At 44.6% G+C, this 25,863-nt stretch overlaps 1 protein-coding gene across 2 annotated transcripts; it reads right to left on the minus strand.

Annotated features, from left to right (window-relative positions):
- Positions 1–4,225: 4,225 nt before the first annotated feature.
- Positions 4,226–24,023, minus strand: ZNF786 (zinc finger protein 786). 2 transcript variants are annotated; one of them, XM_039253876.1, is made up of 4 exons: positions 23,924–24,023; positions 13,184–13,310; positions 8,006–8,158; positions 4,226–6,526 (listed from the first exon to the last, which is right to left on the minus strand). In XM_039253876.1, the coding sequence occupies exons 1-4, from the start codon at positions 23,939–23,941 to the stop codon at positions 4,467–4,469; spliced, it is 2,358 nt and encodes a 785-aa protein (XP_039109807.1). In that variant the 5' UTR covers positions 23,942–24,023; the 3' UTR covers positions 4,226–4,466. The 2 variants fall into 2 exon arrangements, with proteins under 2 accessions (XP_039109807.1, XP_039109808.1); XM_039253877.1 differs by lacking the exon at positions 23,924–24,023 and adding an exon at positions 18,596–18,700.
- Positions 24,024–25,863: the final 1,840 nt, after the last annotated feature.

Consider the following 25,863-nt stretch of genomic DNA (forward strand, 5'->3'; position numbering starts at 1 on the left):
TAAGAGCTGCGACCATCATGACCACTTTCTCTGAACGACTAGAGTGACAGTCCCTAGCACTGCAACTTAGAATTGTACTATATCATATGTCCCCCGCTAAGGCTTCTTTCCTTTTCTCAGCCATTTCCTCTGTTCTTCTTTCTCGTATTCTGCATCTCACCAACATGCAAACTTAGCTTCAGGGAAGCTGGAACACTCCGCCCAGGGCTGACTGTAGGTTCCATAGCTATGTGTAGGACTCTTGCATTAATTCACTGATTCAACAAGCGTTCGGGAGCGCCCACTTGGGCCATACACTGGATGAGTAAGAAGGGAAAAAATCAGTCTCTGCTTCAAGAAACTATGTTCAGGGCTAGCGCACGGATGTGCCCGCAAGGCCCTCTCTGGATCCCCCAAAAGCAAGCTCAGGTTGGAGGGCCGGGCCAGGGCTGCAGATTCCACCTTCCGACCTTCCGGGAGGGCGCCTCCTACTGGCCCGAACCGCACCAGCAGGCTACGCTGCGACCGCGGGCCGCCCTCTCTGCCCGGCCGAGATGTCACGGCTCACACCTGATGAAACACCCGCATCATCTGCGTGATCCGATACCCCAGGATGGTTCCGGCCGGAGTCCTGGCTTCCGACTGGCACGGGCGGCCGCTTTCGGAGGCCCAGCCGCCGCTGCCGCCCCGATCCCCGCCCCGCGCACTGCGAACCGGGCGTCCGGGGGTGCTCTGAGGGCGGGGCCTGGGCGCATCAGCCCCGCCCCGCGGCGGCCGTCGCCCTGGAGATACGCACGGCATCCTGGGAATGTTGCCTTTCCTGCGCCTGCACTCGGCCCCCATAGCGCCGCCTGCGGGCAGGAGGAGCAGATTGCTCCGGCAGCGTCCGGCAGCTCTGTGCACCTTTAACAGCATCCGGATCTCCCCTGCTCTCCAGACTGGAATTGCACTCCACAGCTCTGACCCTTCCTCCTTTGGGGGCCAAGACAGATCCAAAATTGATCGGCATATAAGTCGTGGAATTGGACCATGCATAATGTTATTTTTTCTGCCTCAATTTTTGTTGACCCAAATCTTCCCCCCTCTTCACAATGAAATTGTACTACTCAATCCACCTTTAGGCCACTCACCCACGCACTGCGGTGGTTATCACCGTTTCGTCGTTACAGGAAAGGTTTGGGCTGCCTTGGGTTTAGAGCAAGTCCTCCAGCTTCTATGAGGAGCTACGAGGGGAGGTGTAAGGGAGGCAAACTGAGGAAGGTACTCTAACGATTAGAAAAGACTAGTTAGTAATGCTCGTTATGCCGATTTCTCTGGTGCTGTCGGTATCGGTATCGGTAGAAACCAGTGCACGGTTTCGGAGGCACAGCTTCGGAAACTGACGTCCAGCTTTTAGGCAAATAGGGAGAGGGCGGGGAACTTGTATCTGCTTCCTTTCCATTGCTTTCTGCTCAAAGTAATCCTTATGCCAAAGTGGCATATTCTGCCACTACTATATAGTGGTCAGATGATCCAGCTAGCACTCGCCAGCAGGAGTGTCTATAAGTTAAAGAAGTAATGCAGAGGCTATTACTTATTTATTTTGAGAGAGAGCGAGCGAGAGAGAGCGCACCCACACAAGTGGGAGAGTGGCAGAGGGGAGAACGGGGAGAGAATCCCAAGCAGGCTCTACACTGTCAGCTCAGGGCTGGAAGCAGGGCTTGAACCCACCAACTGCGAGATCATGACCTGAGGTGAAGTCGGAAGCTTAACTGACTGAGCCGCCTGGTCCTCATTTAATGCTGACGACCGCCTTTCTCTCTCTAGTTTGAGCATCTGCTAGAGCTCCAGACTCACAAATCTGTTGAGCAACTCCACCTGCCTTTTTGTCTTTGCCTTTGAATAAAGAAAGCTGTAGGAAGGTTTTGAGCAGGAGAATGACATGATCCCACTTTTATTTTTAAAGAGCCAGTCTGCGGTGCCTGGTGTGTCAGTTAAGTGTCCCACTTGAACTCCGGTCATGATCTCACCATCGGGGGGTCTGATCCCCACATGGGGCTCTCTGCTGTCAGTACAGAGCCTGGAGCCTGCTTGGGATTCTGTGTCTCCCTCTCTCTTTGCCCCTCCTCACTCAATGCTATCTTTCTCTGAAAAATAAATAAACATTAGAAAAATATTTTTAAATATTAAAAAAAAACTTCTGATGACAAACTGTCCTTTATTTTGTCAATTATACCTAAAAGTTTCAGGATCTGTAGTTACTTGATTTAATCACTCCAAACTGCCCATATTAAGTTGATGGAAACCCCCCTCTCCCAAACTAGTTCGGTAAAGAGTGAGGTAGTGAATTACATTCAATCTGCAAGATGTTTGCATTTTATCACTAGATAATTTTTTTGTTCTTATAATCATAAAGGCTTTCCATTAATTCTCTGCTTTTCTTCCCTATTTAAAAAAAAAAGAATACCTTTCATTAATCTTTTGGTCTCTTCCAAATGTTAATAATCTCCAGAGGCCTGTGTGATTTTGCTCTCAGTACTTTGCGTTTTTTGCTGTTCTCTTTCCTTATAGTCTTCATATTTTGAAAAAAATTTCCCCCTCTTCTGCAACAAACTAATTGGTTTAGGTAACTGTGCTGGTTTTATTACTTTAAGCACTTGGTATTTCTTATCCACAGAATATGAATTTCCTGTATTTCCAATTAAGTGTGGGAGAAGGATCCCTGCCCTGGCACCTGGGGACCCACAGAGAGTCCCAACCCAGCCACCAACTATGGATGAGACATTTACTATAGCTTTGGTTTCCTCCTCTGTAACATTAGAGATTGGAATAAAAACTCTTCTTGCTCCGTATAATGCTAAAATTTGGAATTTAGAATGATAAATTACTCTATATGTTTATTATATTCCTTATATATATGTATATCTATATAAACTCTAAAAAGAATTGAAAAGAGTACTTGGGTTTAATTGGATCTTACCCTTATTCTTGACTTCCTCCAAGGCACCACTAGTTTTTAACACCATTTTGAACACTCTCTTTTAGCGTCTATCAAATCCTGCAATTGTAACAGGCAACAGGTGAGAACAGAAAATGAGAGGCTCTGGCCTCCAGTCTCCCATGAAACCTCTCCTGGGTTCCTGATCACATCCTGCTGTCAGGCCTCCCACCACAGGCATCCACCTGCAGCAGGGTCATGGCCCCTTCCTGCTTACATTGAGTCTAGCTCTATACATCGTAAGGTTGGCTACTCCATGAACACAACAGACATTACCGTGGCCCTGAGTGACTGTAAACCTGCCTAAACGATAGAATCTTTTAACGTTGTCAATGACCTTTGCTAGTGTCCCTCCACTTGAGGAAAGACAGTACTCTTAAACCATGCGAGAATTTATTCTGACTTAAAGGCCTGTTTTCCCTGTCCCATAAAACCTTAGACCTCCTTTCCCTGGATTCTCATTCTTTTTTAAAGTTTATTACTTATCCTGAGAGAGACAGATACAGCATGAGTCAGGGAGGGGCAGAGAGAGGGAGATCCAGAATCTGAAGCAGGCTCCAGGCTCTGAGCTGTCAGCAGAGGGCCGCATGTGGGGCTCAAAATCATGAACTATGAGATCATGACAGGAGCTGAAGTTGGCTACTTAACCGACTAAGCCACCCAGGTGCCCCTTAGCACCCTCCATTTTATATTTCTTCGACTCAGATTACCGAATTTTGATGAAATTATCAGTTTTTAGGGAGAACTATATACATAACCACCATGGAACATGCTGTGAAGCCTCAGCATTCACATAAACAGACCCGGATTCAGAGAACTCGTTTTATTGCTATCAGTTTTAAAGCAATGAATCAAAACCAAATTCAACATTGTATCAGGGCTGCAACAAAACTCACACATACTTGAACCCCCACTTTGGGATCATACTGTGAAAAAGAGTATAGCGGACATTTAATAGCCACCCCATCTCAACTTTCAGAACAGTACTGGATTTCCTTCTGTCTTAATTCAAGCTGGGATTTCAAAGCTAGCTTAGCATTTGGGGGGGAAATTACCACTTAAGATGGTAGGAAGAGACATCGCTTTTATCAATGGATAGGAAATAGAACTGGTGATATTTTAAATGTTTGCTTATTTTAGAGAGAGAAAGAAAGCCCGCGCACACGAGTGGAAGAGGGACAGAGATAAAGGGCAAGAGAGAATCCCAAGCAGGATCAGGCTGTCAGCACAGATCCAGATGTGGGGCTCGAACCCACCAACCAAGATCACGACCTGAGCCAAAATCTGGAATTGGATGCTCAACTGACTTGGGCCACCCAGGTGCCTTTAACTGGCAGTGTTTTAATCGACAAAATCCTTTGTGGCTTCTCATACTCCTAACTTGGGCTACATTCTTGCTCAAAAAAGGGCCCCTGTTCCTAAAACCTGTCTCCCCGCGGGTTCCGCTGTGGCAGCTGCGGATCCCCAGGCAACGTCGTCTGCTGAAGACTCTGGACGCCCTTACCCGGACTCAACTCCAGTCAGCCTCGATCATTGCAAACAGCTGGCTGAGCCTCTTCTTAACGTCAGGCTCGCTCGGGGCGCGGTAGGCCTTGGCGTGCACTCGGAGGTGTTCGGCCAGTTTCGACTTATAAATGAAGCCCTTGCCACAGTCGCCACAGGCAAATGGCCTCTCGGGCCTGTGTATGCGCTGGTGCCTCAGCATGTGTCCCTTCTCCCGGAAGTTCTTATCACACTCGGGACAGCGGAAGGGCCTCTCCCCTGTGTGCAGGCCTTGGTGGCTGAGCAGCTGCGCCTTCAGGCGGAAACGCTTGTCGCACTTGGGACACTGGAAGGGCTTCTCCCCCGTGTGCGTCCGGACGTGTTCGACGAGCTTGGACTGCTTGGCGAAGCCTTTGCCGCACTCGCAGGAGAAGGGCATCTGGCCGCCGTGCAGCAGCCGGTGGGCCTTCATGTCGGCCTTGACGCGGTAGCTCTTGCCGCACTCGGGGCACTGGAAGGGCCTCTCGCCCGTGTGCAGGCGCTGGTGACTGAGCAGCTGCCCCTTGAGGCGGAAACTCCGGTCGCAGCTGGCGCAGCGGAAGGGCCGCTCGCCGCTGTGCACGCGGAAGTGCTCGGCGAGCTTGGACTGCCGCGTGAAGCCCTTGCCACACTCGGCGCACGAGAAGGGCCGCTCCTTGCTGTGGGTGCGCTGGTGGGCCTTCAGGACGCCCTTGAGGCGGAAGCTCTTGCCGCACTCGGCGCAGCGGAAGGGCCGCTCGCCGCTGTGCACTCTCTGGTGCTCGCGGAGCTTGCAGCGGTGCGCGAAGGCGCGGCCGCACTCGCCGCAGGAGAACGGCCGGTCGCCGCCGTGCCGCAGCCGGTGCGCTCTGAGCATGCTCGGCAGGCGGAAGCTCAGCCCGCACTCCGGGCACCGGAAGGGCTTCTCGTCCGTGTGCAGGCGCTGGTGCCTCAGCAGCTGTCCCCTCTGGCGGAAGCTCCGGCCGCAGTGGGCGCAGCGGAAGGGCCTCTCCCCGCTGTGCACCCGGGCGTGTTCCGCGAGCTTGCACCGCTTGGCGAAGCCCTTGCCGCACTTGGCGCAGGAGAAGGGCCTGCCGCCGCCGCCGTGCGCGCGCTGGTGGAGCTCCAGCAGGCCGCTCAGGCGGAAGCTCTCGCCGCACTCCGAGCAGCGGAAGGGCTGCTCTCCCGCGTGCACCCGGACGTGGCTCGCGAGCTCGGGCCCCGAGGCGAAGCGCTCCCCACACTCGGGGCAGGAGAAGGGCCTCTCCCCGGCAGGGCAGTGCTGGACAGCAGCCACGGCCCCCGGCCACGGCCCCGGCTTCCCTCCTGAGCCCACGCTGCCCCGCCCTGCGAAGAAGCCGTCGCCTTCTCCACAGGAGCCCAGCCTCCCCGTGCTGGGCTGGCCCTGGTGAGCCGGCAGGCTGTCCTTCGGAAGAGCGTGCTGGTCACATCCGGGGCACTGGGAAGGCCTCTCCCCTCTGTGCCGGAGGCAGTGGCCGAGAAGGGTCGGCCTGTGCGGGCCGCACAGTTTACATTCAGGGCCCTGCAGGGCGCTCGTCCCCGCGTGTACAGCCAGATGCCTGAGCAAATACCGCTTCCGGTGGAAGCTCCGCCCACAGTCGTGACACCCGAAGCGCCTCTGGCCCTGAGCGATGCTCCGCTGTTGCTGTGGATCAGCCTGTTTGCTTAATTTCTTCCAGGGCCTACACGGCTGGTCCCTCAAGTGGCTCCTCTGGTGCTTCTCTAAGTGGTTCTTCTTCCAAAAGCTTTCCTCACAGACAGCGCGAGGGTGTTGGGTGCCCTCCCAAGAGGGGACCTCCTGGAAGGCAGGGGGACCCAGAGTTCTGGGACTTGGGGTGCCTTCTCTCTGGGTAGGTTCCCTGCAGCTGCGGACTACCGGAATTGGAGCCTGGGTGTCATGTCCGTGTGGGTTCATGAGGGCGATGCTCCCAGCAGGCCTGAGGGAAGCACCAGCCCTTTCTCCTAGTGACGGTTCAGAGGAGCACTGGCCGTGTAGGGCATCTCCTTGGAACCGGCATTTAGCTTCTGAATTCACAGCTTGCTGGCTTCCTGAAATGGAGAACAAAAATTCAGTCAGTATTCCTGTTTGTGTCATGACTAAAGGTTTATGTCAACAGGAAGGGAGCAGTAACAGTGACTCGAGTGGCCTAGGAACCCAGCTACCAAGGAGCTCCACAACCTAGGACATTTCATTGTGGTTCCATTTAGTGATTAGGAGTTTGCTGAGAGTCTGCTGAAACTAAACCAAAACCAAAACAAAACAAAACTATCTTAAAAGAGGAAAATACAGGAGCGCTTGGCTGGCTCAGTCCAAAGAGCATGCCACTCTTGATCTCAAGGTCGTCAGTTTGAGCCCCACGTTGGGTATAGAGATTACATAAATAAATAAAACTTTAAAAAAAAAAAAGGAAACTATAGGTCTTAATAGGGCCTAAGCTCTGGAATCAGACTGGGTTTAAATCCCACCTCTCTGCTGTATAGCCTCTGTCAAGTTAATCTCTCTTGGCTTTGGTTCCTTCTCTCCTAGAAACAGGGAAACAACAGGACATATGATTGTCATGATTATTAAGTGAGTTCCTGCATTTGTTGAGCATGTGCCTGGCATACTGCACACCCCACAAGTGCTCACCACCATCATGACTACAGGACCATCCATCTTGTGCCGTTTGGATGTGGAGGGGTTTCTGTGGTCAAGATGATGACAGTATCACTAATAGACCCTAACACCATGGTCCCATGTGACCCAGGGGCTGTCCCTCAGGCTAGGCACCAGGGCCTGGGCTCTATTCCCCCCTCCTCACCCCTATTCCCACCAACCTTTTAAAAATGTTTCTTGGAAGAATTGATAACAGATGGTAAAAAGTGAAAGAATCTGTAAAGCAAAACTCCTTTACTGTCCAGAAAGCAGCAGCAACAAACTAAGCAAACTGAACACATTTCTTGGAATGATGCTCCCATTGGTTTTCTCATCCCATACTTTAATGCTGACTTTTAAGAATCGAAAAATTTCAGACTCTCCTACCATAATAATAAACAACAGAGGAGAGCTAAATTTTAGGTGTTCAAGTAGAGACAACAGTTCCCAGACAGGAAAGAAGCAAATCTGATCACTAGGATTTAGATAACCAGTCTCGGATTCCCACTACCACCCTGCCCCAAACCGCCCTGCCTACTAACTATAGTGCCCATTTACTGAGCTCTTCCTGTGTGCCCGGTATTTTAACACTTTAAATATGTTGACCTATTTAAACCTGTAATGTAGGTCCTTTTATCATTTTCATTTCATAGGCCAGGAAATTGCAATATCGGGAGGTTGAATAACTTACCCAAGCAGACCCGGAAAAGGCAAGATCCAGACTCAGAGTCCAGGACCCACACTCCTAACCACTGTGCTTTACTGCCTTTCTCTAGAATATGCCAGACATCAAGCCTCAGGCTAGCCAGACAGGAAGACAAGATCAGAGAACGGGAACGAAGTCACCTGAATGTGGTGTCTTAAGGAAAAGGCTCTAATTTCTCAATACTCACGCCAAAACAGATGTCCCTCAACAACCGGATCAAAATGCAGATCAGTTGAAGAGCAAATTATGTTTCCTGATTTCTGTGATTCTCCCCAGTTCTTGAAGAAATCTCTCCCCTGTTCAATCCATGATATTAGTTCTGGTTTGGAAAGTCCATCATCTGTGCAAAGAAGTCAGACAGGGTAGTTTGGTTTCTTTGAGCACTAAATTTAAAGCACACTGAGTTGGTTTTAAATGTTTAAAATATATTTCTGCGAAAATGTAGGAGAAGAGATGTCAAAAATAGATTATAGGTTTACACAAAGAGGAGTAAAACTGCCCACACATCCTAAAAGTTCTTCCTAATCTGTCTGGACCTGCTAAATCAGTTGTACTGTTTAAATCCTGTCTCGGTCCCCATATGTCTAGCAATATGTATTTAGTCATGGGTTTCATAAAAATCACTAGTAGGATGCTTTGAGAATGGTGGAACAGCCCTGGAGACACCATGGGAAGAGTAGGAGATGGAAAAATAAGAACTGGAATGCCTGTCCTAGGAAATTTCAAAGTAGGTAGCTCCAGCTAAAATACTGTCAGAAGTTCTCTGGTGACAGTGCTAATCACGACCCTAAACATGGGTAGAGTTCTGTTAGAATAAAAAGGGTTGTAAGCAGTGAATAAGCAGATGAAAATACTTATAAGATTCTCTACTATATGACTCCCATTTCCCAAAAGAAATATTTACTTTATTTATTTTCAAGTAAAACTTTCTTTCCATAAAATATATTTGACAGAACCTAAAGTATGCTTGATAGATGCCTAAAGGGAGATCAGTTATGGTTCCAATCAGAGAAAGAGGGTAAGCTGGGTAATGTCTGCCCCAAGAATAAAATGTTAGAGTGGTATAATACATGTGGAGACAGACCGCTCTGTTCTAGATTCCTCCTTGCCCTCTGAAATCTGACTTCAATCCCAAAAGAATCCTAAGATTGCCCTCATGAGAAAAGGAATCATTATCTTTTGTTTAAATCAATACACCTATTCTCAATCTTCATCTGCTGAAATCCCAGCATCCTTTAAAATAAAAGTATTTTTCCAAAAGTAAAGACTGGGTGACTCAGTCAGTTAAGTGTCCAACTTTGGCTCAGGTAATGATCTCACAGTCTTGTGAGTTCAAGCTCCACACTGGGCTTTGCGCTGACAGTGCAGAGCCTGCTTGGTATTGTCTCTCCCTCTCTCTCTCTGCCTCTCCCCAGCTTGGGCTCTCTCTCTCAAAATGAATAAATAAACTTTAATAGAATTAAAAAATAAATAAAATAAAATGAATTGAAGAAAACAACTTATTGTTTCAATTATTGAACAATTTATTGTTCAATTTTCAAAAAAATAAACTATTTATTATTAAAAAATAAATAAAATAAAATAAATTGAAGAAAACAATTCAATTTATAATAACACCAAAAAGAATAAAACACTGAGGAATAAATTTAATAAAAGAAATCCAAGACTTATATAATAAAAACTATAAAATATTGTTGAAAGAATTTTTGTCACAAATAAATGGAAAGACATCCCATGTTCATGAATAGGAACCATTAATATTGTTAAAATGACAATATTCCCTAAATCCCATCTGCTTTTTTTCTTTTAGAAATTGACAAATTGATCCTAAAAGTAATGGTAATAAAAAAGACAAACATATATAGATCAATGAAACAGTATTGAGAATCCACAAATAAACCTCTACATTTATGGCAAACTGATTTTCCAAAAGAGTGCCAAGAGAATTCAATGGGGGAAAGACTTTTTAACAAATGGTATGGGGCAACTGGATATCCATATGAAAAGAAGTTGGATCCCTACTTCACGTCATATACAAAAATTAATTCAAAAGGGATCAAAGACCTAAATGTAAGCAATGAAACTATAAACCTCTTAGAAGAAAACAAAGAAGTGAATCTTTGTGACTTTGGATCAGACAATGGTTTCTTAAGTATGACACCAAAAGCTCAAACAACACAAGAAAAAGAAGCTGGACTTCATGAAAATTGCAAACTTTTGTGCTTCAAAGGATATCATCAAGAAAGTGAACAGGGGCACCTGGGTTGCTCATTCAGTTGAGCATCCAACTTTGGGTTCAGGTCATGATCTCAAGGTTCCTGAGAAGAGAGGTCAAAAAACAGCTCGGAGTCTGCTTGGGATCCTCTGTCCTTCCCCTCTCTCTGCCCCTCCCCGACTCATGTACACGCACTTGCTCGCTCTCTCAAAAAATTTAAAAAATTAGGGGCGCCTGGGTGGCTCAGTCGGGTAAGTGTCTGACTTCAGCTCAGGGCATGATCTCACAGTTCGTGGGTTCGAGCCCCATGTTGGGCGCTGTGCTGACTGCCAGCTCAGAGCCTGGAGCCTGTTTCAGATTCTGTGTCTCCGTCTCTCTCTGACCCTGCTCATGCTGTCTCTCTCTCTCTCACTCAGGAACAAATAATTTAAAAATTTTTTTAAATTTTTTAAATAAAAAAAAAGTGAAGAGAAAACTCATAGAATGTGAGAAAATTATCTGTGAATCATATATCTGATAAGGGTCTAGTATCCAGAACAAATAGAGAACTCTTTTTTTTTCTTAATAGCTCAACGTGGGGCCCAACACAGGGCTTGAACTCACAACCCTGAGATCAAGACCTGAGATGAGATCAATAGTCAGATGTTTAACTGACTGAGCCACCCAGGCACCCTACAAATAGAGAACTCTTAAAACTCAATAATAAAACCACAAATAAACCAGTTTAAAAATAGGCAAAGTAGGGGCGCCTGGGTGGCTTAGTCGGTTAAGCGTCCGACTTTCGCTTAGGTCATGATCTCGCGCTTCGTGGGTTCGAGCCCCGCGTCGGGCTCTGTGCTGACTGCCGGCTCAGAGCCTGGAGCCTGTTTCTGAGTCTATGTCTCCCTCTCTCTCTGACCCTCCCCTGCTCACGCTGTCTCTCTCTCTCTCTCTCCTAGAAATAAATAAAAATATTTAAAAAAAAATTATGGAAAGAGTCCAGAGGTTTATCCATTGACTGATGAATGGATAAAGAAGATGGAATATTATTCAGCCATAAGAAATAATGAAATCTTGCCATTTGCAGTGATGTGGATGGAGCTAAGAGTATTATGATAAGTGAAACAAGNTCGGTTAAGCGTCCGACTTTCGCTTAGGTCATGATCTCGCGCTTCGTGGGTTCGAGCCCCGCGTCGGGCTCTGTGCTGACTGCCAGCTCAGAGCCTGGAGCCTGTTTCAGTCTGTGACTCCCTCTCTCTCTGACCCTCCCCTGATCACGCTGTCTCTCTCTCTCTCTCTCCTGGAAATAAATAAAACATTAAAAAAAAAAATAGGCAAAGTATTTGAACAGATATTTCTCCTAAGAAGATATACAAATGAAAAGACGTTTACCATGATTAGCTGTTGAGGAAATTCAAATCAAAACCACAATGATATACCACTTCGCATCCATTTAATCCTGATGTTTGGAACATTCTTTCTGGGTGGAACAGGGTGGATGATAAAAAAATTATCTTTCTTTCTCTATAGATTCAATTACTTTAATTCGTTCTTCAGTAAAAATAAAAATATGTAATATCTTAGAATATATGTTTTAGAAACAACACTCTATATGTAAAGCTTAGAAAACTTAATTATAGTAAAGGAATAGAATAGAAAGTATTAGAAACCTTACGATAGAAAGGAAATGGTATGGCTGTTGAGAGCTGGCAGGAGAGGTGACACAAAGTACAGGAGAACTAATCACCGTATCTTCATACACTGAAGGAATCAAGAAATCTAATATGAAGTTGATGGGACATGGTCTAGAAGTTTATTATTTAAATTATAAAGTTAGCCAATAAAAGCATGGAAAAAAACCCTCAAAATTTGGAGAAAAGGGAAAAAAGGAGATAGAAGAAAGATCATATAAGTGAGTGAATGCCTCATTTTTCACAGTAATGAGTTAATGCTGTCTAAATGCAATAAATCAAGAAATCGAGATGTAAGCATGATAGTTAGATTGGAGGAAACCAGAGTAAGAACTAGAACAGAAAAAGTTAGATGTGGTTGCCTTGGGGAATGAACTGAGTGCAGGAGTGTGGATGAAGCAGAGACTTTATCATTTAACTGACACTTCTCTGAACAGACTGATTTTTAAAAACCACATTTGATAAATTTAAAAATACATATAAAGACCAAGTAAGGAAGAAGACTAAAAAGAACACCCATGGAGCGCCTGGGTGGCTTAGTAGGTTAAGTGTCTGACTTCGGCTCAGGTCATGATCTCACCGTTCGTGAGATCAAGCCCCATGTTGGGATCTGTGCTGACAGCTCAGAGCCTGGAGCCTGCTTCTGATTCTGTGTCTCCCTCTCTCTGCCCCTCCCCTGCTCACACTCTGTCTCTGTCTCTCAAAAATGAATAAATGTTAGGGGCGCCTGGGTGGCTCAGTTGGTTGAGCGTCCGACTTGGGCTCAGGTCATGATCTCGCGGTCAGTGGGTTTGAGCCCCATGTAGGGCTCTATGCTGACAGCTCAGAGCCTGGAGCCTGTTTCGGATTCTGTGTCTCCCTCTCTCTCTGACCCTCCCTGGCTCATGCTCTGTCACAAAATAAATAAATGTTAAAAAAAAAAAAAAAAAAGAAAACATGTTAAAAGAAAAAAAAATTAAAAAAAAAAAAACAACTTAAAAAGAACACTTATTACCATAACCAGGCAGAGACAGCCCCTGTTAAACATCTCAGGATAGAGCCTTACAAAATCTCACTGCAGGGAAATATTGTAGCTTTTCTGAGTTATACAGACTCCACTGTAATAGATGACAAGTAGAAACACTCTAGGGTAAAGATAATATGGGTATGTTATGGATATGAGCTAGGAGTGCTCCTGTATGGATATCCTGGCACTCTGTGAGTGTGACTAAAAGTCTTGATTCCTGATGTATTTGGTCACCTCTGACCACCACACATCAAACAGTCTTAAATAGTCTCATGTGACAGTATCTACCCAGGAATAAGGATGAACAGTGCCTGCAGAAGTGTTAACACAGGACTCTGGGTTAAAAAAATATATATATATACTTTTCTGAGTTAATTTCTGAGAAATCTGGACACCTAAAAAACAGAATTAAGTGGCCAAGACCTCTTTCAGGCCCAGTTCGATGACCCACCCACAAAATCAAGCACTTCTCACCTAGAGAAACAAGAATCTCATAATTGGTTCTCATTACATGCTTGTAAAGCTCCTTCTGCCACGCCTCCAGACTCTTCCATTCTTGCTCAGAGAAATAAATGGCAACATCTTCAAAAGTCAGAGGTAACTGAAATTACAGACATAATAGTCATTATTGCTTCAAAATGATTTTAGCTCCTTCTCATCAATTATTTTCTTTCTTGTTCAAGTACAAAGCTACCCTCAACATAGGGCTTGAACTCAGAACCCTGAGATCGAGAATCACCTGCTACCCACTGGGCAACCAGGCACCCCTGCTTTTCATCAATATAAAAGATTTTTGTAGAGGCACCTAGGTGGCTCAGTCGGTTAAGCATCCGACTTCGGCTCAGGTCATGATCTCACAATCCATGGGTTTGAGCCCCGCATTGGGCTCTGTGCTGACAGCACAGAGCCTGGAGACTGTTTCAGATTCTGTGTCTCACTCTCTCTCTGCTCCCCTGCTTGCTATCTGTCTCTCAAAATAAAATAAAGACATAAAACTTTTTTTGTAGTGGACCCTGTTTTTGTGTATTCAGCAGCTTCCTCGAGAACTGCTCCTCCCCCTATTCCAACCACGTGGTTTTGTTAACTGCTACACCTTCCATGGTTACTTATGCCTGCTCAAGCTGTATGTGCATATGTATAGAATATTTTTCTTCTTTTAAAAATGAAAGTGGGAATAAACCACTGTGTAACTTTATTCACTTAATATGTCACAGGTATCTTTCCAGGTCAATAGTGTACAGGCAAAACCAGATTTTTGCAAATTGCATTATATTCCATTGCATGGCTACATATACCCCATGGGTGGGACATATAGTTTCCATTTCATTTATAAATGACAAACAATGCTCTGATATGCTTCCTGATATACTAAGGCTTTTATCTCTGTAAGATAAAGCATAAAAAGGGGAACTACTAAATCAGAAGGTATAAACATGTTCAGTTCAATAAATACCACTAGATTGCCTTCCAAAAAGAATCCAGCACTTTTGCCCTTTTGCTAATGAGACTTACTTTTTGCCCCTTTGCCAGCACAGGATGTTTTTAAACTTTAAAAAAATTTTTTTTGCCCATGTAATGAGCAAAAAATTATATTTCATTGCTGTAATTTACATTCATTTGTGAGGCTTAACATTCTTTTCATACTTGTCGGGTGTGGGGGCATTCCAGTATCTTTGTACGTCTGTTCACATCCTTTGCTCAACATTCTCATGGACTCGTATAATTTGAATGGACTTCTTTATATTAGGGTTAATCATCCTTTTATTGACTAGCAAACATTTTCTCCCCCAGTCGTTTGTATGGATTTGATCTTCTGCCAAATAGAGCATTTTGAGCCTTTTATTTGATCTGTCAGTCTTTTCCATAGTTTCCAGCTTTTTTAAATTAAAAAAAATTGTTTTTTAATATTTGTTTTTGAGAGAGACAGAATGTGAGACTGAGCCACCCTGGTGCCCCCATGGTTTCCAGCTTTTTAAGTGTCCTCCATATCAAAAAGTTATACAAATATTCTACTAATATTTTTTGTCCTTAGATTTGCAATTTAATTCTATAGATGAGGGGTACCTGGGTGGCTCAGTCCATTGAGGTTCTGGCTGTTGATTTTGGCTCAGGTCATGATCTCACAGTTCATGAGATGGAGCCCTGCATCGAGCTCAGTGCTGACAGTGGGAAGCCTGCTTGGGATTCTCTTTCTGTGCCCCTCTCCTGCTCGCACAGTTTCTCTCAAAATAAATAAGTAAATACTAAAAAAATAAATAAATCAGCATGGAGGGCACTTGTGGGGATGAGCACTGGGTGTTATATGGAAACCAACTTGACAATAAAGTACTTAAAAAAAAAAAATAAAAATAAATAAACCAAAGAAAATTCTACAGATGAGATTGGCATCTTTGATACATACGGAGAGCCAATCACACACCTTTAAATATGCCATCCTTTCTCCTTAGATTGGACTGCCAACTAATCTTTGCATATATTGGATTTTCATAAATATGTGAATCTATATATTCTCTTATACTTTCTTTACCTATCTGGTTAAGGTACCTATGCAATACTGTAATCCTGGGATGACAAGTCTCACCCTCACTTCACATTCGTTTCCAAGTTACTGCTGTAAATTCCTGGATATTTGTTCTTCCTCATAAACTCCAAAACTGTTTCATCCAACAACAAAAAGTGCATTGGGATTCAGTTCGGACTCCATTCACCGTACATATGGATTTAGGAAGGACTGACCTCACCTAGGAACATGTTCTACCTTCCATTTATTTGGTCCCGCCTGCTAACCTTAATGACTTAATTCTCTTCTTCATAAATGTTCGGAGTCCTTTTTATTAACTTTATTTCTGGTATTCTGTGGTCTTTCCAACAACTGGAAGTAGGATCACCCCTTTTGGGGTGCCATTTGAAATTATTATTAATAGTTTAAAAGAAGTTACTGGGGCGCCTGGGTGGCTTAGTCGGTTAAGCGTCCGACTTTCGCTTGAGTCATGATCTCGCGGTTCGTGGGTTCGAGCCCCGCATCGGGCTTTGTGCTGACTGCCAGCTCAGAGCCTGGAGCCTGTTTCAGAGTCTGTGACTCCCTCTCTGACCCTCCCCTGCTCACACTGTCTCTCTCTCTCTCCTAGAAATTAAAACATTAAAAAAAATTTTTTTTAAAAAGAAAAAAATAAAAAGTTACTGAGTTTTGTAAACTTAGTCTGTATCCAATTACTGTAACATATTGTTTGTCAATCCTATTAAGCTTATGGTGGGATACAGTAAAAATTTTCAAAGATAATTTCTCCCTCTTCCACACTGCTTTATTCTTATATTATTATACTTTTTCAGGAGAACCTCTTTTGTGGCTTTAGGGTTTAATATCTTGAAAACTTTTCCTATTCTATGATTATAAAATATTCTTAAATTCTTCATAACATTCTTATAACTTTCATTAGACTTAGACCTTTTTTTCCATATGGAACCTACTTATGTGTAACATAACAGGGAGGAATATAATTCTTTTTCCAAGTGGATATTCAGTTAGCACAAAACTTATTGAACAGTCTATTCTTTTTTTTTTTTTTTTAATGTTTTATTTGTTTCTAGGAGAGAGAGAGACAGCGTGAGCAGGGGAGGGTCAGAGAGAGAGGGAGTCACAGACTGAAACAGGCTCCAGGCTCTGAGCTGGAAGTCAGCACAGAGCCCAACGCGGGGCTCGAACCCACGAAGCGCGAGATCATGACCTAAGCGAAAGTCGGACGCTTAACCGACTAAGCCACCCAGGCGCCCCTTGAACAGTCTATTCTTTCACCATTGATTTGGGATTATTCTTCATTAATGAAGCTTTCATTTATACTTGAATCCATTTTTGCTCCAATATTGCAGTTTAATTCTTACAGTTTTATTAGATATTTTGCCTTTTAAGTGGTCATGGCCATCAACAACCGCACTCCATCATTTCACACAGGAAAATGTCTTGACTTTTCTTGTCTGTTTTCTCTTCTACATAAAAAGGAAAGGCATTTTGTCAAATTTATACAAATTCTAATGGGATTCTGATAGGAATATGCTTGATATATTAATTTGGGAAGAACATTTCTCTCATCTTCCTAGACATTTTTATGTGCTTTAGTAAAATTAGTTTTCTTCATACAGATTTTACATTATTCTGAATAGGCTCATTCCTAGGGACTGTAGAGTTTTTGTTGCTACCATGTTTGGGGTTTTTTTCCCACTAAATTTTCTAATTATGAAAAATTGGGAAGCTAATTTTTGTGTTTATTCTAGAAATGAATTCCCCTGTTGCCTAACACTTTAGTTGATTACCTTTTAGTATCTATACAGAGAAAGAGATCTGCAAATAAACATTTCTTTTGACTATTTAAGCCTATAATTTCTTCTTCTTCTTATTGTATTGGCTGGAATGATGTTGAATACTAGTGATGATAGCATGCATCTAAGGTTTATAACAAGAAGCATGTAAATTATATATTTGTTAAAATACTCTACATTAAATGCAAATTCTGTTTCCTTTTCTCTTTTTAAAGTTACATTTAAGACTTTTTTTAATGTTTTATTTATTTCTGAGAGAGAGAGAGAGAGGCAGGGTAAGCAGGGGAGGGTCAGAGAGAGAAACACAGAATCTGAAACAGGCTCCAAGCTCTGAGCTAACTGTCAGCACAGAGTCTGATGCAGGGCTCGAACCCACGAACCGTGAGATCATGACCTGAGCTGAAGTTGGACGCTTAACCGACTGAACCACCCAGGCGCCCCAAGACTTTTATTCTTTTCAGGTAATTTCTACACCCAATGTGGGGCTTGAGCTCACAACCCTGAGATCAAGAGTCACATGTCCCAATGACTGAGCCAGCCAGGAGCCCCTATTGCTTTCTTTTTTAAGTTTTTAAAAAATTTATTTGAGAGAGACAGAGAGTACAAGCAAGGAAGTGGCAGAGAGAGACGAAGAGAGAATCCCAAGCAGGTTCCCCATTGTCAGCACAGAGCCTGATGTGGGGCTGGAACTCAAGAAACTAAGAGATCATGACCAGAGCTGAAATTGAGAGTCAGAGGTTCAACCAACTGGGCCACCCAAGAGGCCTCTGTTGTTTCCTTTATTTCAGTTTTAACTCCCGATGTTCTGCCATGTGTTTATTTCCTATGGGTATTAAAGTACAGCTTGTTTCAGCTTTTATTTTTACTCATCTTTTTGTCATACTGAATATGAAACTTAGATTTACATTTTTAAAAATCTAATAATTCTTTTACGCTTAAATCAGAAATTCATTAAGTTTCATTTCTGCTATGTTTTTAAGATGTGGATTTGTCCTAACATAATTGATAAAGAAATAATAAAATTGGGTACCTAGGTGGCTCAGTCCATTGAGCATTCGACTTCAGCTCAGGTCATGATCTTATGGACCATGAGTTCAAGCCCTGATTCAGACTGTACTGACAGCTCAGAGCCTGAAGCCTGCTTCGGATTCTGTGTCTCTGTCTGTCTGCCCCTCCCCTGCTCATGTTCTCTCTCTCAAAAACAAACAAACATTAAAAAATAATAATAATAATAATTTGTCACAAAATTTTATACTTGCTTATATGCAATTTTGTCAGCGAAAAACTCTCGGTCAGTTCTACATCAGGACAATCTGACCCCACAAAGGACGTCTGGCGATGTCTGGAGACATTTTTATTAGGATTGGGCAGGGATTGCTACTTGCATCTAGTGGATACTGATAAACATCCTACAGTGAGCAAGATCGCCCCCCACAACACAAATTATCCAGTTACAGAATGTCAGCAGCGGCAAGGGTAACTGTGCCAGGTTGCCAAAGAGAGATGAGAAGGAATATACAAAACACGCCCACGCACATACCCTTCAAGAATCCACCAGCTTCCTCAGATTACCCTGTTTTATGAGCCGGACCCATCCAAACCTGGTGTTAAAACTTTCCCTCTGGGGGCGCCTGGGTGGCTTAGTTGGTTGGGCGTCCGACTTTCGCTTAGGTCATGATCTCGCGGTTCGTGGGTTTGAGCCCCGCGTCGGGCTCTGTGCTGACTGCCAGCTCAGAGCCTGGAGCCTGTTTCAGTCTGTGACTCCCTCTCTCTCTCTGACCCTCCCCTGCTCATGCTGTCTCTCTCTCGCTCTCCTAGAGAAATAAATTTAAAAAAAAACAAACAAAAAACTTTCCCTCTGATTTTGGATAATGGTCCCTCTACCTCACAGTCCCTTCTTCGACCCACTTCCATAAGCAAATTTCAGGCAGTTTTTAAGAGTTTGTTTATTTTTTTATAATGTAACATGCTTAAGGATGTGTTTTTATTAGGTTCCTAGCTTTTCTTTTTAACATGTCTCTGACAAACTTTTTAGGTGTTTTGTGTCTAAACACCATTCCTCCGGTAAGCTGTGGTTTTTATTACATGATGTTGCATTCCACTGTGATTTTTAGAAATGCATGTGATGTATTATAGAAGAAATGAATGCATGTTTTTGCTTAAAATATACTTATTCTCCTCTTCTGATTAAATTCCTTACTTTATTTTTTTTTAATGTTTTATTTATTTCTGAGAGAGAGAGACAGAGTGTGAGCAGGGGAGGGTCAGAGAGAGAGGGAGACACAGAATCTGAAGCAGGCTCCAGGCTCCAAACTGTTAGCACAGAGCCCGACGCAGGGCTCGAACTCACAAACTGCGAGATTATGACGTGAGCTGAAGTCGGATGCTTAACCAACTAAGCCACCCAGGAGCCCCTAAATTCCTTACTTTAAAAATGTTTTCAAGAAATGCTTAGGGGCGCCTGGGTGGCTTAGTCGGTTAAGCGTCCGACTTTCGCTTATGTCATGATCTCGCGGTTCGTGGGTTCGGGCCCCGCGTCAAGATCTGTGCTGACTGCCAGTTCAGAGCCTGGAGCCTGTTTCAGTCTGTGACTCCCTCTCTCTCTGACCCTCCCCTGCTCACGTTGTCTCTCTTTCTCTCCTAGAAATAAAAAAAAAAAAAAAAAATGCTTAAAAAGCCTTCAGTATTCCTTTAATTTTCAGAAGTTTAAGATTCAGAAAATTAGAACATTATAACAAGTATCCTGATTGTTATCAGTATACTATTGATTTAACAACTTAACATTTTTCTTCAGATTTCCTTTGAATGAAATAAAGTATGACAGATGAAACTCAAGTCTTTAGTTCTTCTTAAATATTTTTAAAAATCTTTTTAAGGGGCGCCTGGATGGCTCAGTCAGTTGAGCGTCCGACTTCGGCTTAGGTCATGATCTCGCGGTTCGTGGGTTTGAGCCCCGCGTCGGGCTCTGTGCTAACAGCCAGCTCAGAGCCTGGAGCCTGCTTCAGATTCTGTGTCTCCCTCTCTCTCTGCCCCTTCCCTGCTCACTCTGTCTCTCTCTCTCTCTCAGAAATAAATAAAACATTAAAAAAAATCTTTTTAAAATTTATTTTTTAAAGTGTAATTATTTTGAGAGAGAAAGAGAGAGGGAGAGACACACACACACCCTGGATGAGCAGGGGAGGGGTAGAGAGAGAATCCCAAGCTAATAATCCCAAATTATTAGTCCCAATGCGGGGCTCGGTCTTCCAAAAATGAAATCGTGACCTGAGCTGAAATCAAGTCAGATGCTTAACCAACTGAGCCACCCAGGTGCCCTATCATTTTTTAAAAATATGAATTTATTTTAATGTTTTTATTTATTTCTGAGAGAGAGAGACAGAGAGAGAGAGCATGAGTAGGGGAGGGTCAGAGAGAGAGGGAGACACAGAATCCGAAGCAGGCTCCAGGCTCTGAGCTGGCAGTCAAGCACAGAGCCCGACGCTGGGCTCGAACCCACAAACTACGAGATCATGACCTGAGCCGAAGTCAGATGTTTAACTGACTGAGCCACCCTGGTGCCCCAAATTTATTTTGAAAGAGAGAATGGCCATGGGGAAGGGGCAGAAAGAAAATCCCAAGAAGGCTCTACGCTGTTAGCACAGAGCCCAACTTGCGGCTCAATCTCACAAACTGTGAGATCATGACCACAGTCAAAATCAAGCGCTGGGAGCTCAACAGATTGAGCCACCGAAATGCCCCTTCAATATCTTATACTCAGTCCTCTTCTCTCTTCCAAGAAGTAAACATTATGTGTATGTAACTTTTCAATTAGTGTTTTTAATTTTTAAATACACATACATATCTATAAATATTACTTTGTCTTTTATGCACAAATGCTTTAGTATGCTGCAGCTTGGGTTTTTCATTCAACATTTTGAGATCTGTCCATGTTGATATATACAGAACTGATTTAACTTTGTGTCATGTTCCATTGTCTGAATATGTCACAATTTTTAATCCATTCTTTTATCCATTGACCATTTGTTTTCACTTCTGTGAACTGACCGTTCAGACCCTTTACCTAGATTTTTTACTGGGTCACTTGTCCTTTCATTTCTAGGATTTCTTTTCTTTTTTTAAAGTTTATTTATTTTCAGAGAGAGAGAGAGAGAGCGCGCGCGCACAAGCAGGGGAGGGACAGAGAGAGGGAGAGGGAAAAATCCCAAAGAGGCTCCAAGTCAACAGCGCAGAGCAGGACGCAAGGCTTGAGCTCACAGAGATCATGACTGGAGCCAAAACCTAGAGTCAGATGCTCAACTGACTGAGGCCCCCAGGTGCTCCTCATTTCTAGAATTTCTTTATATAACTTGTATATTGACTAATTGTTGACTAAATTAGGTTACAAATACTTTCTCCTTGTGTATGTTTTATCGTTTATTTTTTCTATTTTTTGAAGTTTATTTATTTATTTTGAGGGGGAGAGAGAATGAGCATGGGAGGGGTAGAGAGAGAAGGGGACAGAGGATCCAAAGAAGGTTCTGTGTTGCCAGTAGAGAGCCCTACGCCCTAGAGGGCTCAAATTCACAAACCAAGAGATCATGACCTGAGCTGAAGTCAGATGCTCAACCGACTGAGCCACCCAGGTGCCTCATGTCTTATCTTTTAACTTTAGATCAATTTTTTCCTTGAACCCTGCGTCACGCTCTGTGCTGTTGACGTGGAGCCTCTGTGGGATTTTCCCTCTCCCTCTCTGTCCCTCGCCTGCTTGTGCGCTCTCTCTCGCTCTTCCTCTCTCAAAATACATAAACTTAAACAAAAGAAAAGAAATCCTAGAAATGAAAAGGACAAGTGACCCAGTAAAAAATCTAGGTAAAGGATCTGAACGGTCAGTTCACAGAAGTGAAAGCAAATAGTCAATGGATAAAAGAACGGATTAAAAATTGTGACATATTCAGACAATGGAACATGACACAAAGTTAAAATAAATCAGTTCTGTATATATCAACATGGACAGATCTCAAATTTTCTGTGTTTTAAGAAAATTTTCTACATCTAGGTTACAAAGATATTCTAAATTTTCTTCCAAAAGGCTTAAGTTTTACTTTTCATGTTTATATTTTAAATTTTACCTGGAATGTAATTTTTTTTATTTTCTTTTTAAAAAATTTCAATGTTTATTTCTGAGAGACAGAGAGAAACAGAAAATGAGTGGGGGAAGGGCAGAGAGAGGGAGACACAGAATCTGAAGCAGGCTCCAGGCTCTGAGCTGTCAGCACAGAGCCCCACGTACGGCTTGAACCCACGGACTGTGAGATCATGCCCCGAGTCGAAGTCGGACGCTTAACCGACTGAGCCACCCAGGCGCCTGATCCCTGACATTTCTTGACTTAAAAGCTGCATGACTCCAATCTCTGTCTCCGCTGTAACGGAGCGTTCTCCGCGTGTGTGTCTGGGTCTCCGTGCCTCTTCCTACAAAGATATCACATGGGATTAAGAACCTACCCTACTGTAGTACCATCTCCTCTTAACCAATTACATCTGCAACCACCTTACTTCTAAATAAGGTCACAATGTGAAGATCCAGAAAGGACATGAATCTTCGGGAGACGCTGTTCAACTCAACAGTCTGCCTCTGGGTTCTCTTTTGGTCCCCACTGCTCTGTGTGTCTACCTCTGCACAAAATAACACTGTTAATTCTATGGGCTTATAATAAGTTTTATTATCTGCTAGAGCAATTCCCCTTTCCTCGTTCTTTTTTCAGAATGATATTTTTGATCTTTATTTTTCCAAGTGAAATTGAAAATCTGCTTATCTAAATTCACAAAAATCTTACTGCCATTCTGCTAAAACTGCAGTATATTTACATATTAACTTGGAAGAAAGGTGCCATCTTTTACTGTATTTAGTCTTTCCATCTATGGGCCTGGCTAGCTCCTATTTATTTAGATTTCTCCATGAAAGTGTTGCATGTCTTTGGAATACTTAATCCAAGGAATTATGTTTTCTAAGCCGAGGCTATTAATGCTATTTTGAAATAACCTCACGAATTCATTTAGTAATCAGAAAAAATGCTCACTATGAAAGTTTGTAAGGTATTAAAAAACATAATAAATGGCCATTCCTTCTAAACCTCAATTACAAAAAATATTAGTCAAAAACTGCTAAGTATTACTGTAACATTGTATTCTGCTTAGATTTTTATATCCTATTCTATTCCTCTGACCCGTCTTCCTTCTTACACTCAACATAAACGTTAGCAGGTGAATTATTGTATCCAAGCCGCTGTCAGCCATCATTTCAACCACCCAGAATCTTAAATGTTTTAAAAACACTTGTTCTGGGGGTGCCTGGGTGGCTCAGTCGGTTAAGCATCTGCTTTTGGCTCAGGTCATGATGTCATGGTCCCTGGGTTCAAGCCCCGCGTCGGGCTCTGTGCGGACAGCTGAGAGCCTGGAGCCCGTTGCCTCCCTCTCTCTCTGCCCCTCCGGCGCTCACATTCTGTCTCGCTCTCTCCTTCACAAATTTTTAAAAAATTTTTAAAAATTGTTCTGAATTCAGTAACTGCCATGTGAAATTGGCTGAGCTTTAACACCCATCGTGAGTACCAGACCCATTTCTCGCCTTTCCCTTGGCAGCCCCCGCCACGCCCGGGCACCCCCGGCCCAGGCAGGGCCCGCTGCTGAGTCGGCCTGGTCCACGCTCAGCATGTTCGGGAGTGGGGCCACGTACGACCCCCGGCGGCCACCGGCTCCGTCCAGGGTCCAGACCTTACACTCGGAGCCTAGCGCGACCTCCAGACTCCAATGCACCCGTTCTCCCTGCAGCCCCGCGAGGACCCCAGAGGGGTGCTCGCCAAGCCTGAGCCCGAAGACCTGCCCCGAGCCCCGAATGTGGGCGTCCGCGGAGGCAGCCTTTCTTACCGGAGCCGGCTCGGCCATGGCCCTCCACGGTCCCTTCCGGCGCCCGCCCGGAGACGCTGAGTGCCCGGGCGGCCCCGCGACACCTCCTCAGGAGCGCAGCCTCCGGCTCCGCCCAGCCCCGCAGGCCCAGCCCCCGCGCGGTGCACGCTGGGACTCGCGCCCGGCCCGGCCCGGCCCCACAGCGCCCCCTGCGGCCAGGAGGAGCCAGCGCCGTCCACGGGTCCTGGTGCTGAGTCTGGGTCCCAAGCGGGGAAGACTGAGACCGAGAGGCACTGACAGGAGCTGGAGAGAAGGGGACGGAGAGGTGGACATGGGACTTCAGCTGCAAGTGGGGAGAAGAGTCGCTCTTCACTCAGCCCAGGACGGAGAGGGGGTGTGGGGTTTGGTTTGGTTCCTCCCCGAAGCCGACTCCAGGCGAGGGGAGGATCCTCTGTGAGGCCATCCCGGGAATGAAGCAACGGAGGTGAGCCGGCCAAGGGGGTCAACAAGCATGTCCCCGCCACCGTGGGCAATGGGGAGTCTGTCCTGCCGGGGATTCTGAGCGTGTGCAATTCCCCCACCCAGTCCCCGCTCAGAATCCACCTGCCAGGGGCCAAGAGGCTGGGAATTCATCCTCAGGGGATCAAGTAGACACATGGCAACGCTCCAAATGTCATATATGGGAGCCATGCATAGACTTAGATATGACCATAGCTTTAAGGAATTAAGATTGACTTTATGAAGAATGAAGCCAATAGAGCCCCTTGGAACTATTGGCCTTGATGAAATTTTGGGGTGATGTGGGGGGAGTCCAGAGCCAACGACCAAGTAAGAATTCTTGAAAATGTCTTTGGTGCAAAAAAAGGTGGTTTTATTAAAGCATGAGGACAGGACCCTTGGATAGGAAGAGCTGCACTGGGGTCAGGAGGGGAAACTCATTATATACCCTCAGGGTGGGAGGGGGTTAGGGATAGAGAAAGTCTCTAAGGTTTTTTGGAAGCAAGGTCTCCAGGACCTTGAGGAGCATTTGTTGCTAGGGAAACATCAGTTAATATCGTGTAATAAAACCTCAGTCATGAGACTCTTCAGATGTGTATGGGGGGTGAGGGGGAGCATAAACTTGGAGTATGATTGTGGAAGGGACCCCTCCCTAAGGAGAGAGAAAAAGAGGAGAGAAGACGCCAAGGTCACCTAGATATGCGCCTCAGTGACTACGTTACCCATGGCCTTGTAAACTGAAACAACTTAACCAGACTGCATGTTTATGTGTGTTACCATACATGGGAGGCAAAGAAATAGAAAATGCATAAAAAAAAAAAACTATGCCATGTGATGTGGGCCGCCCAGTTCTTTGGGTATGAACCCAACGGGGAGGTGCTGGCACGAATTAAGTTGCTTCCTGGAAAGAAAAGCCTTGATGTCACGACTCTGTGTGAGAATCCTGCAACAGGATGGCCAGCATATATCTTGGGGCAGTTGAGATAAAGGAAGGAGACTTATAGGATCCTCTAGGTTGGGATAATATGAAGCTAAGATTCTCTTTTGCCTGTAGCAAAGTGTCATCACCTAGGCAGCTGAGTCCCTAGAGGGAGGTCACTGCCTGTTTCAAGGACTTTGTCTATAAGCTGTAGGCAGTAAGGGAATTTAGTTTTTCATTTGCCTTAGTTTCTTCCCACATTAACCACGGCAAGCACTTAACCCCCTTTCCTTTGTTCTTGGGTAGCCGGGAGTGGAGTGCCGGAGGAATATCACACATATTCCATGGGGGTGGGGGTGGGGTGCTGTTAGCCTATACTGCGCCCTCAGCTTGCCCCACGCTCCCTCATCAGCCTGATACCTTAGAGTTCACAGCAGCCTGACCAAGAATCTAGTCTGTCAGCTGACACGCCTTCTTATTCCCCCGAGAACCTGTGGAAGACCTCAAACTTCTCCTCACATGACAATGAAGGGCCTTGAAGAAA

Source organism: Hyaena hyaena, unplaced genomic scaffold (genome assembly GCF_003009895.1).
Source record: "Hyaena hyaena isolate Hyena2069 unplaced genomic scaffold, ASM300989v1 scaffold_471, whole genome shotgun sequence".
Taxonomy (NCBI): Eukaryota; Metazoa; Chordata; class Mammalia; order Carnivora; family Hyaenidae; genus Hyaena; species Hyaena hyaena.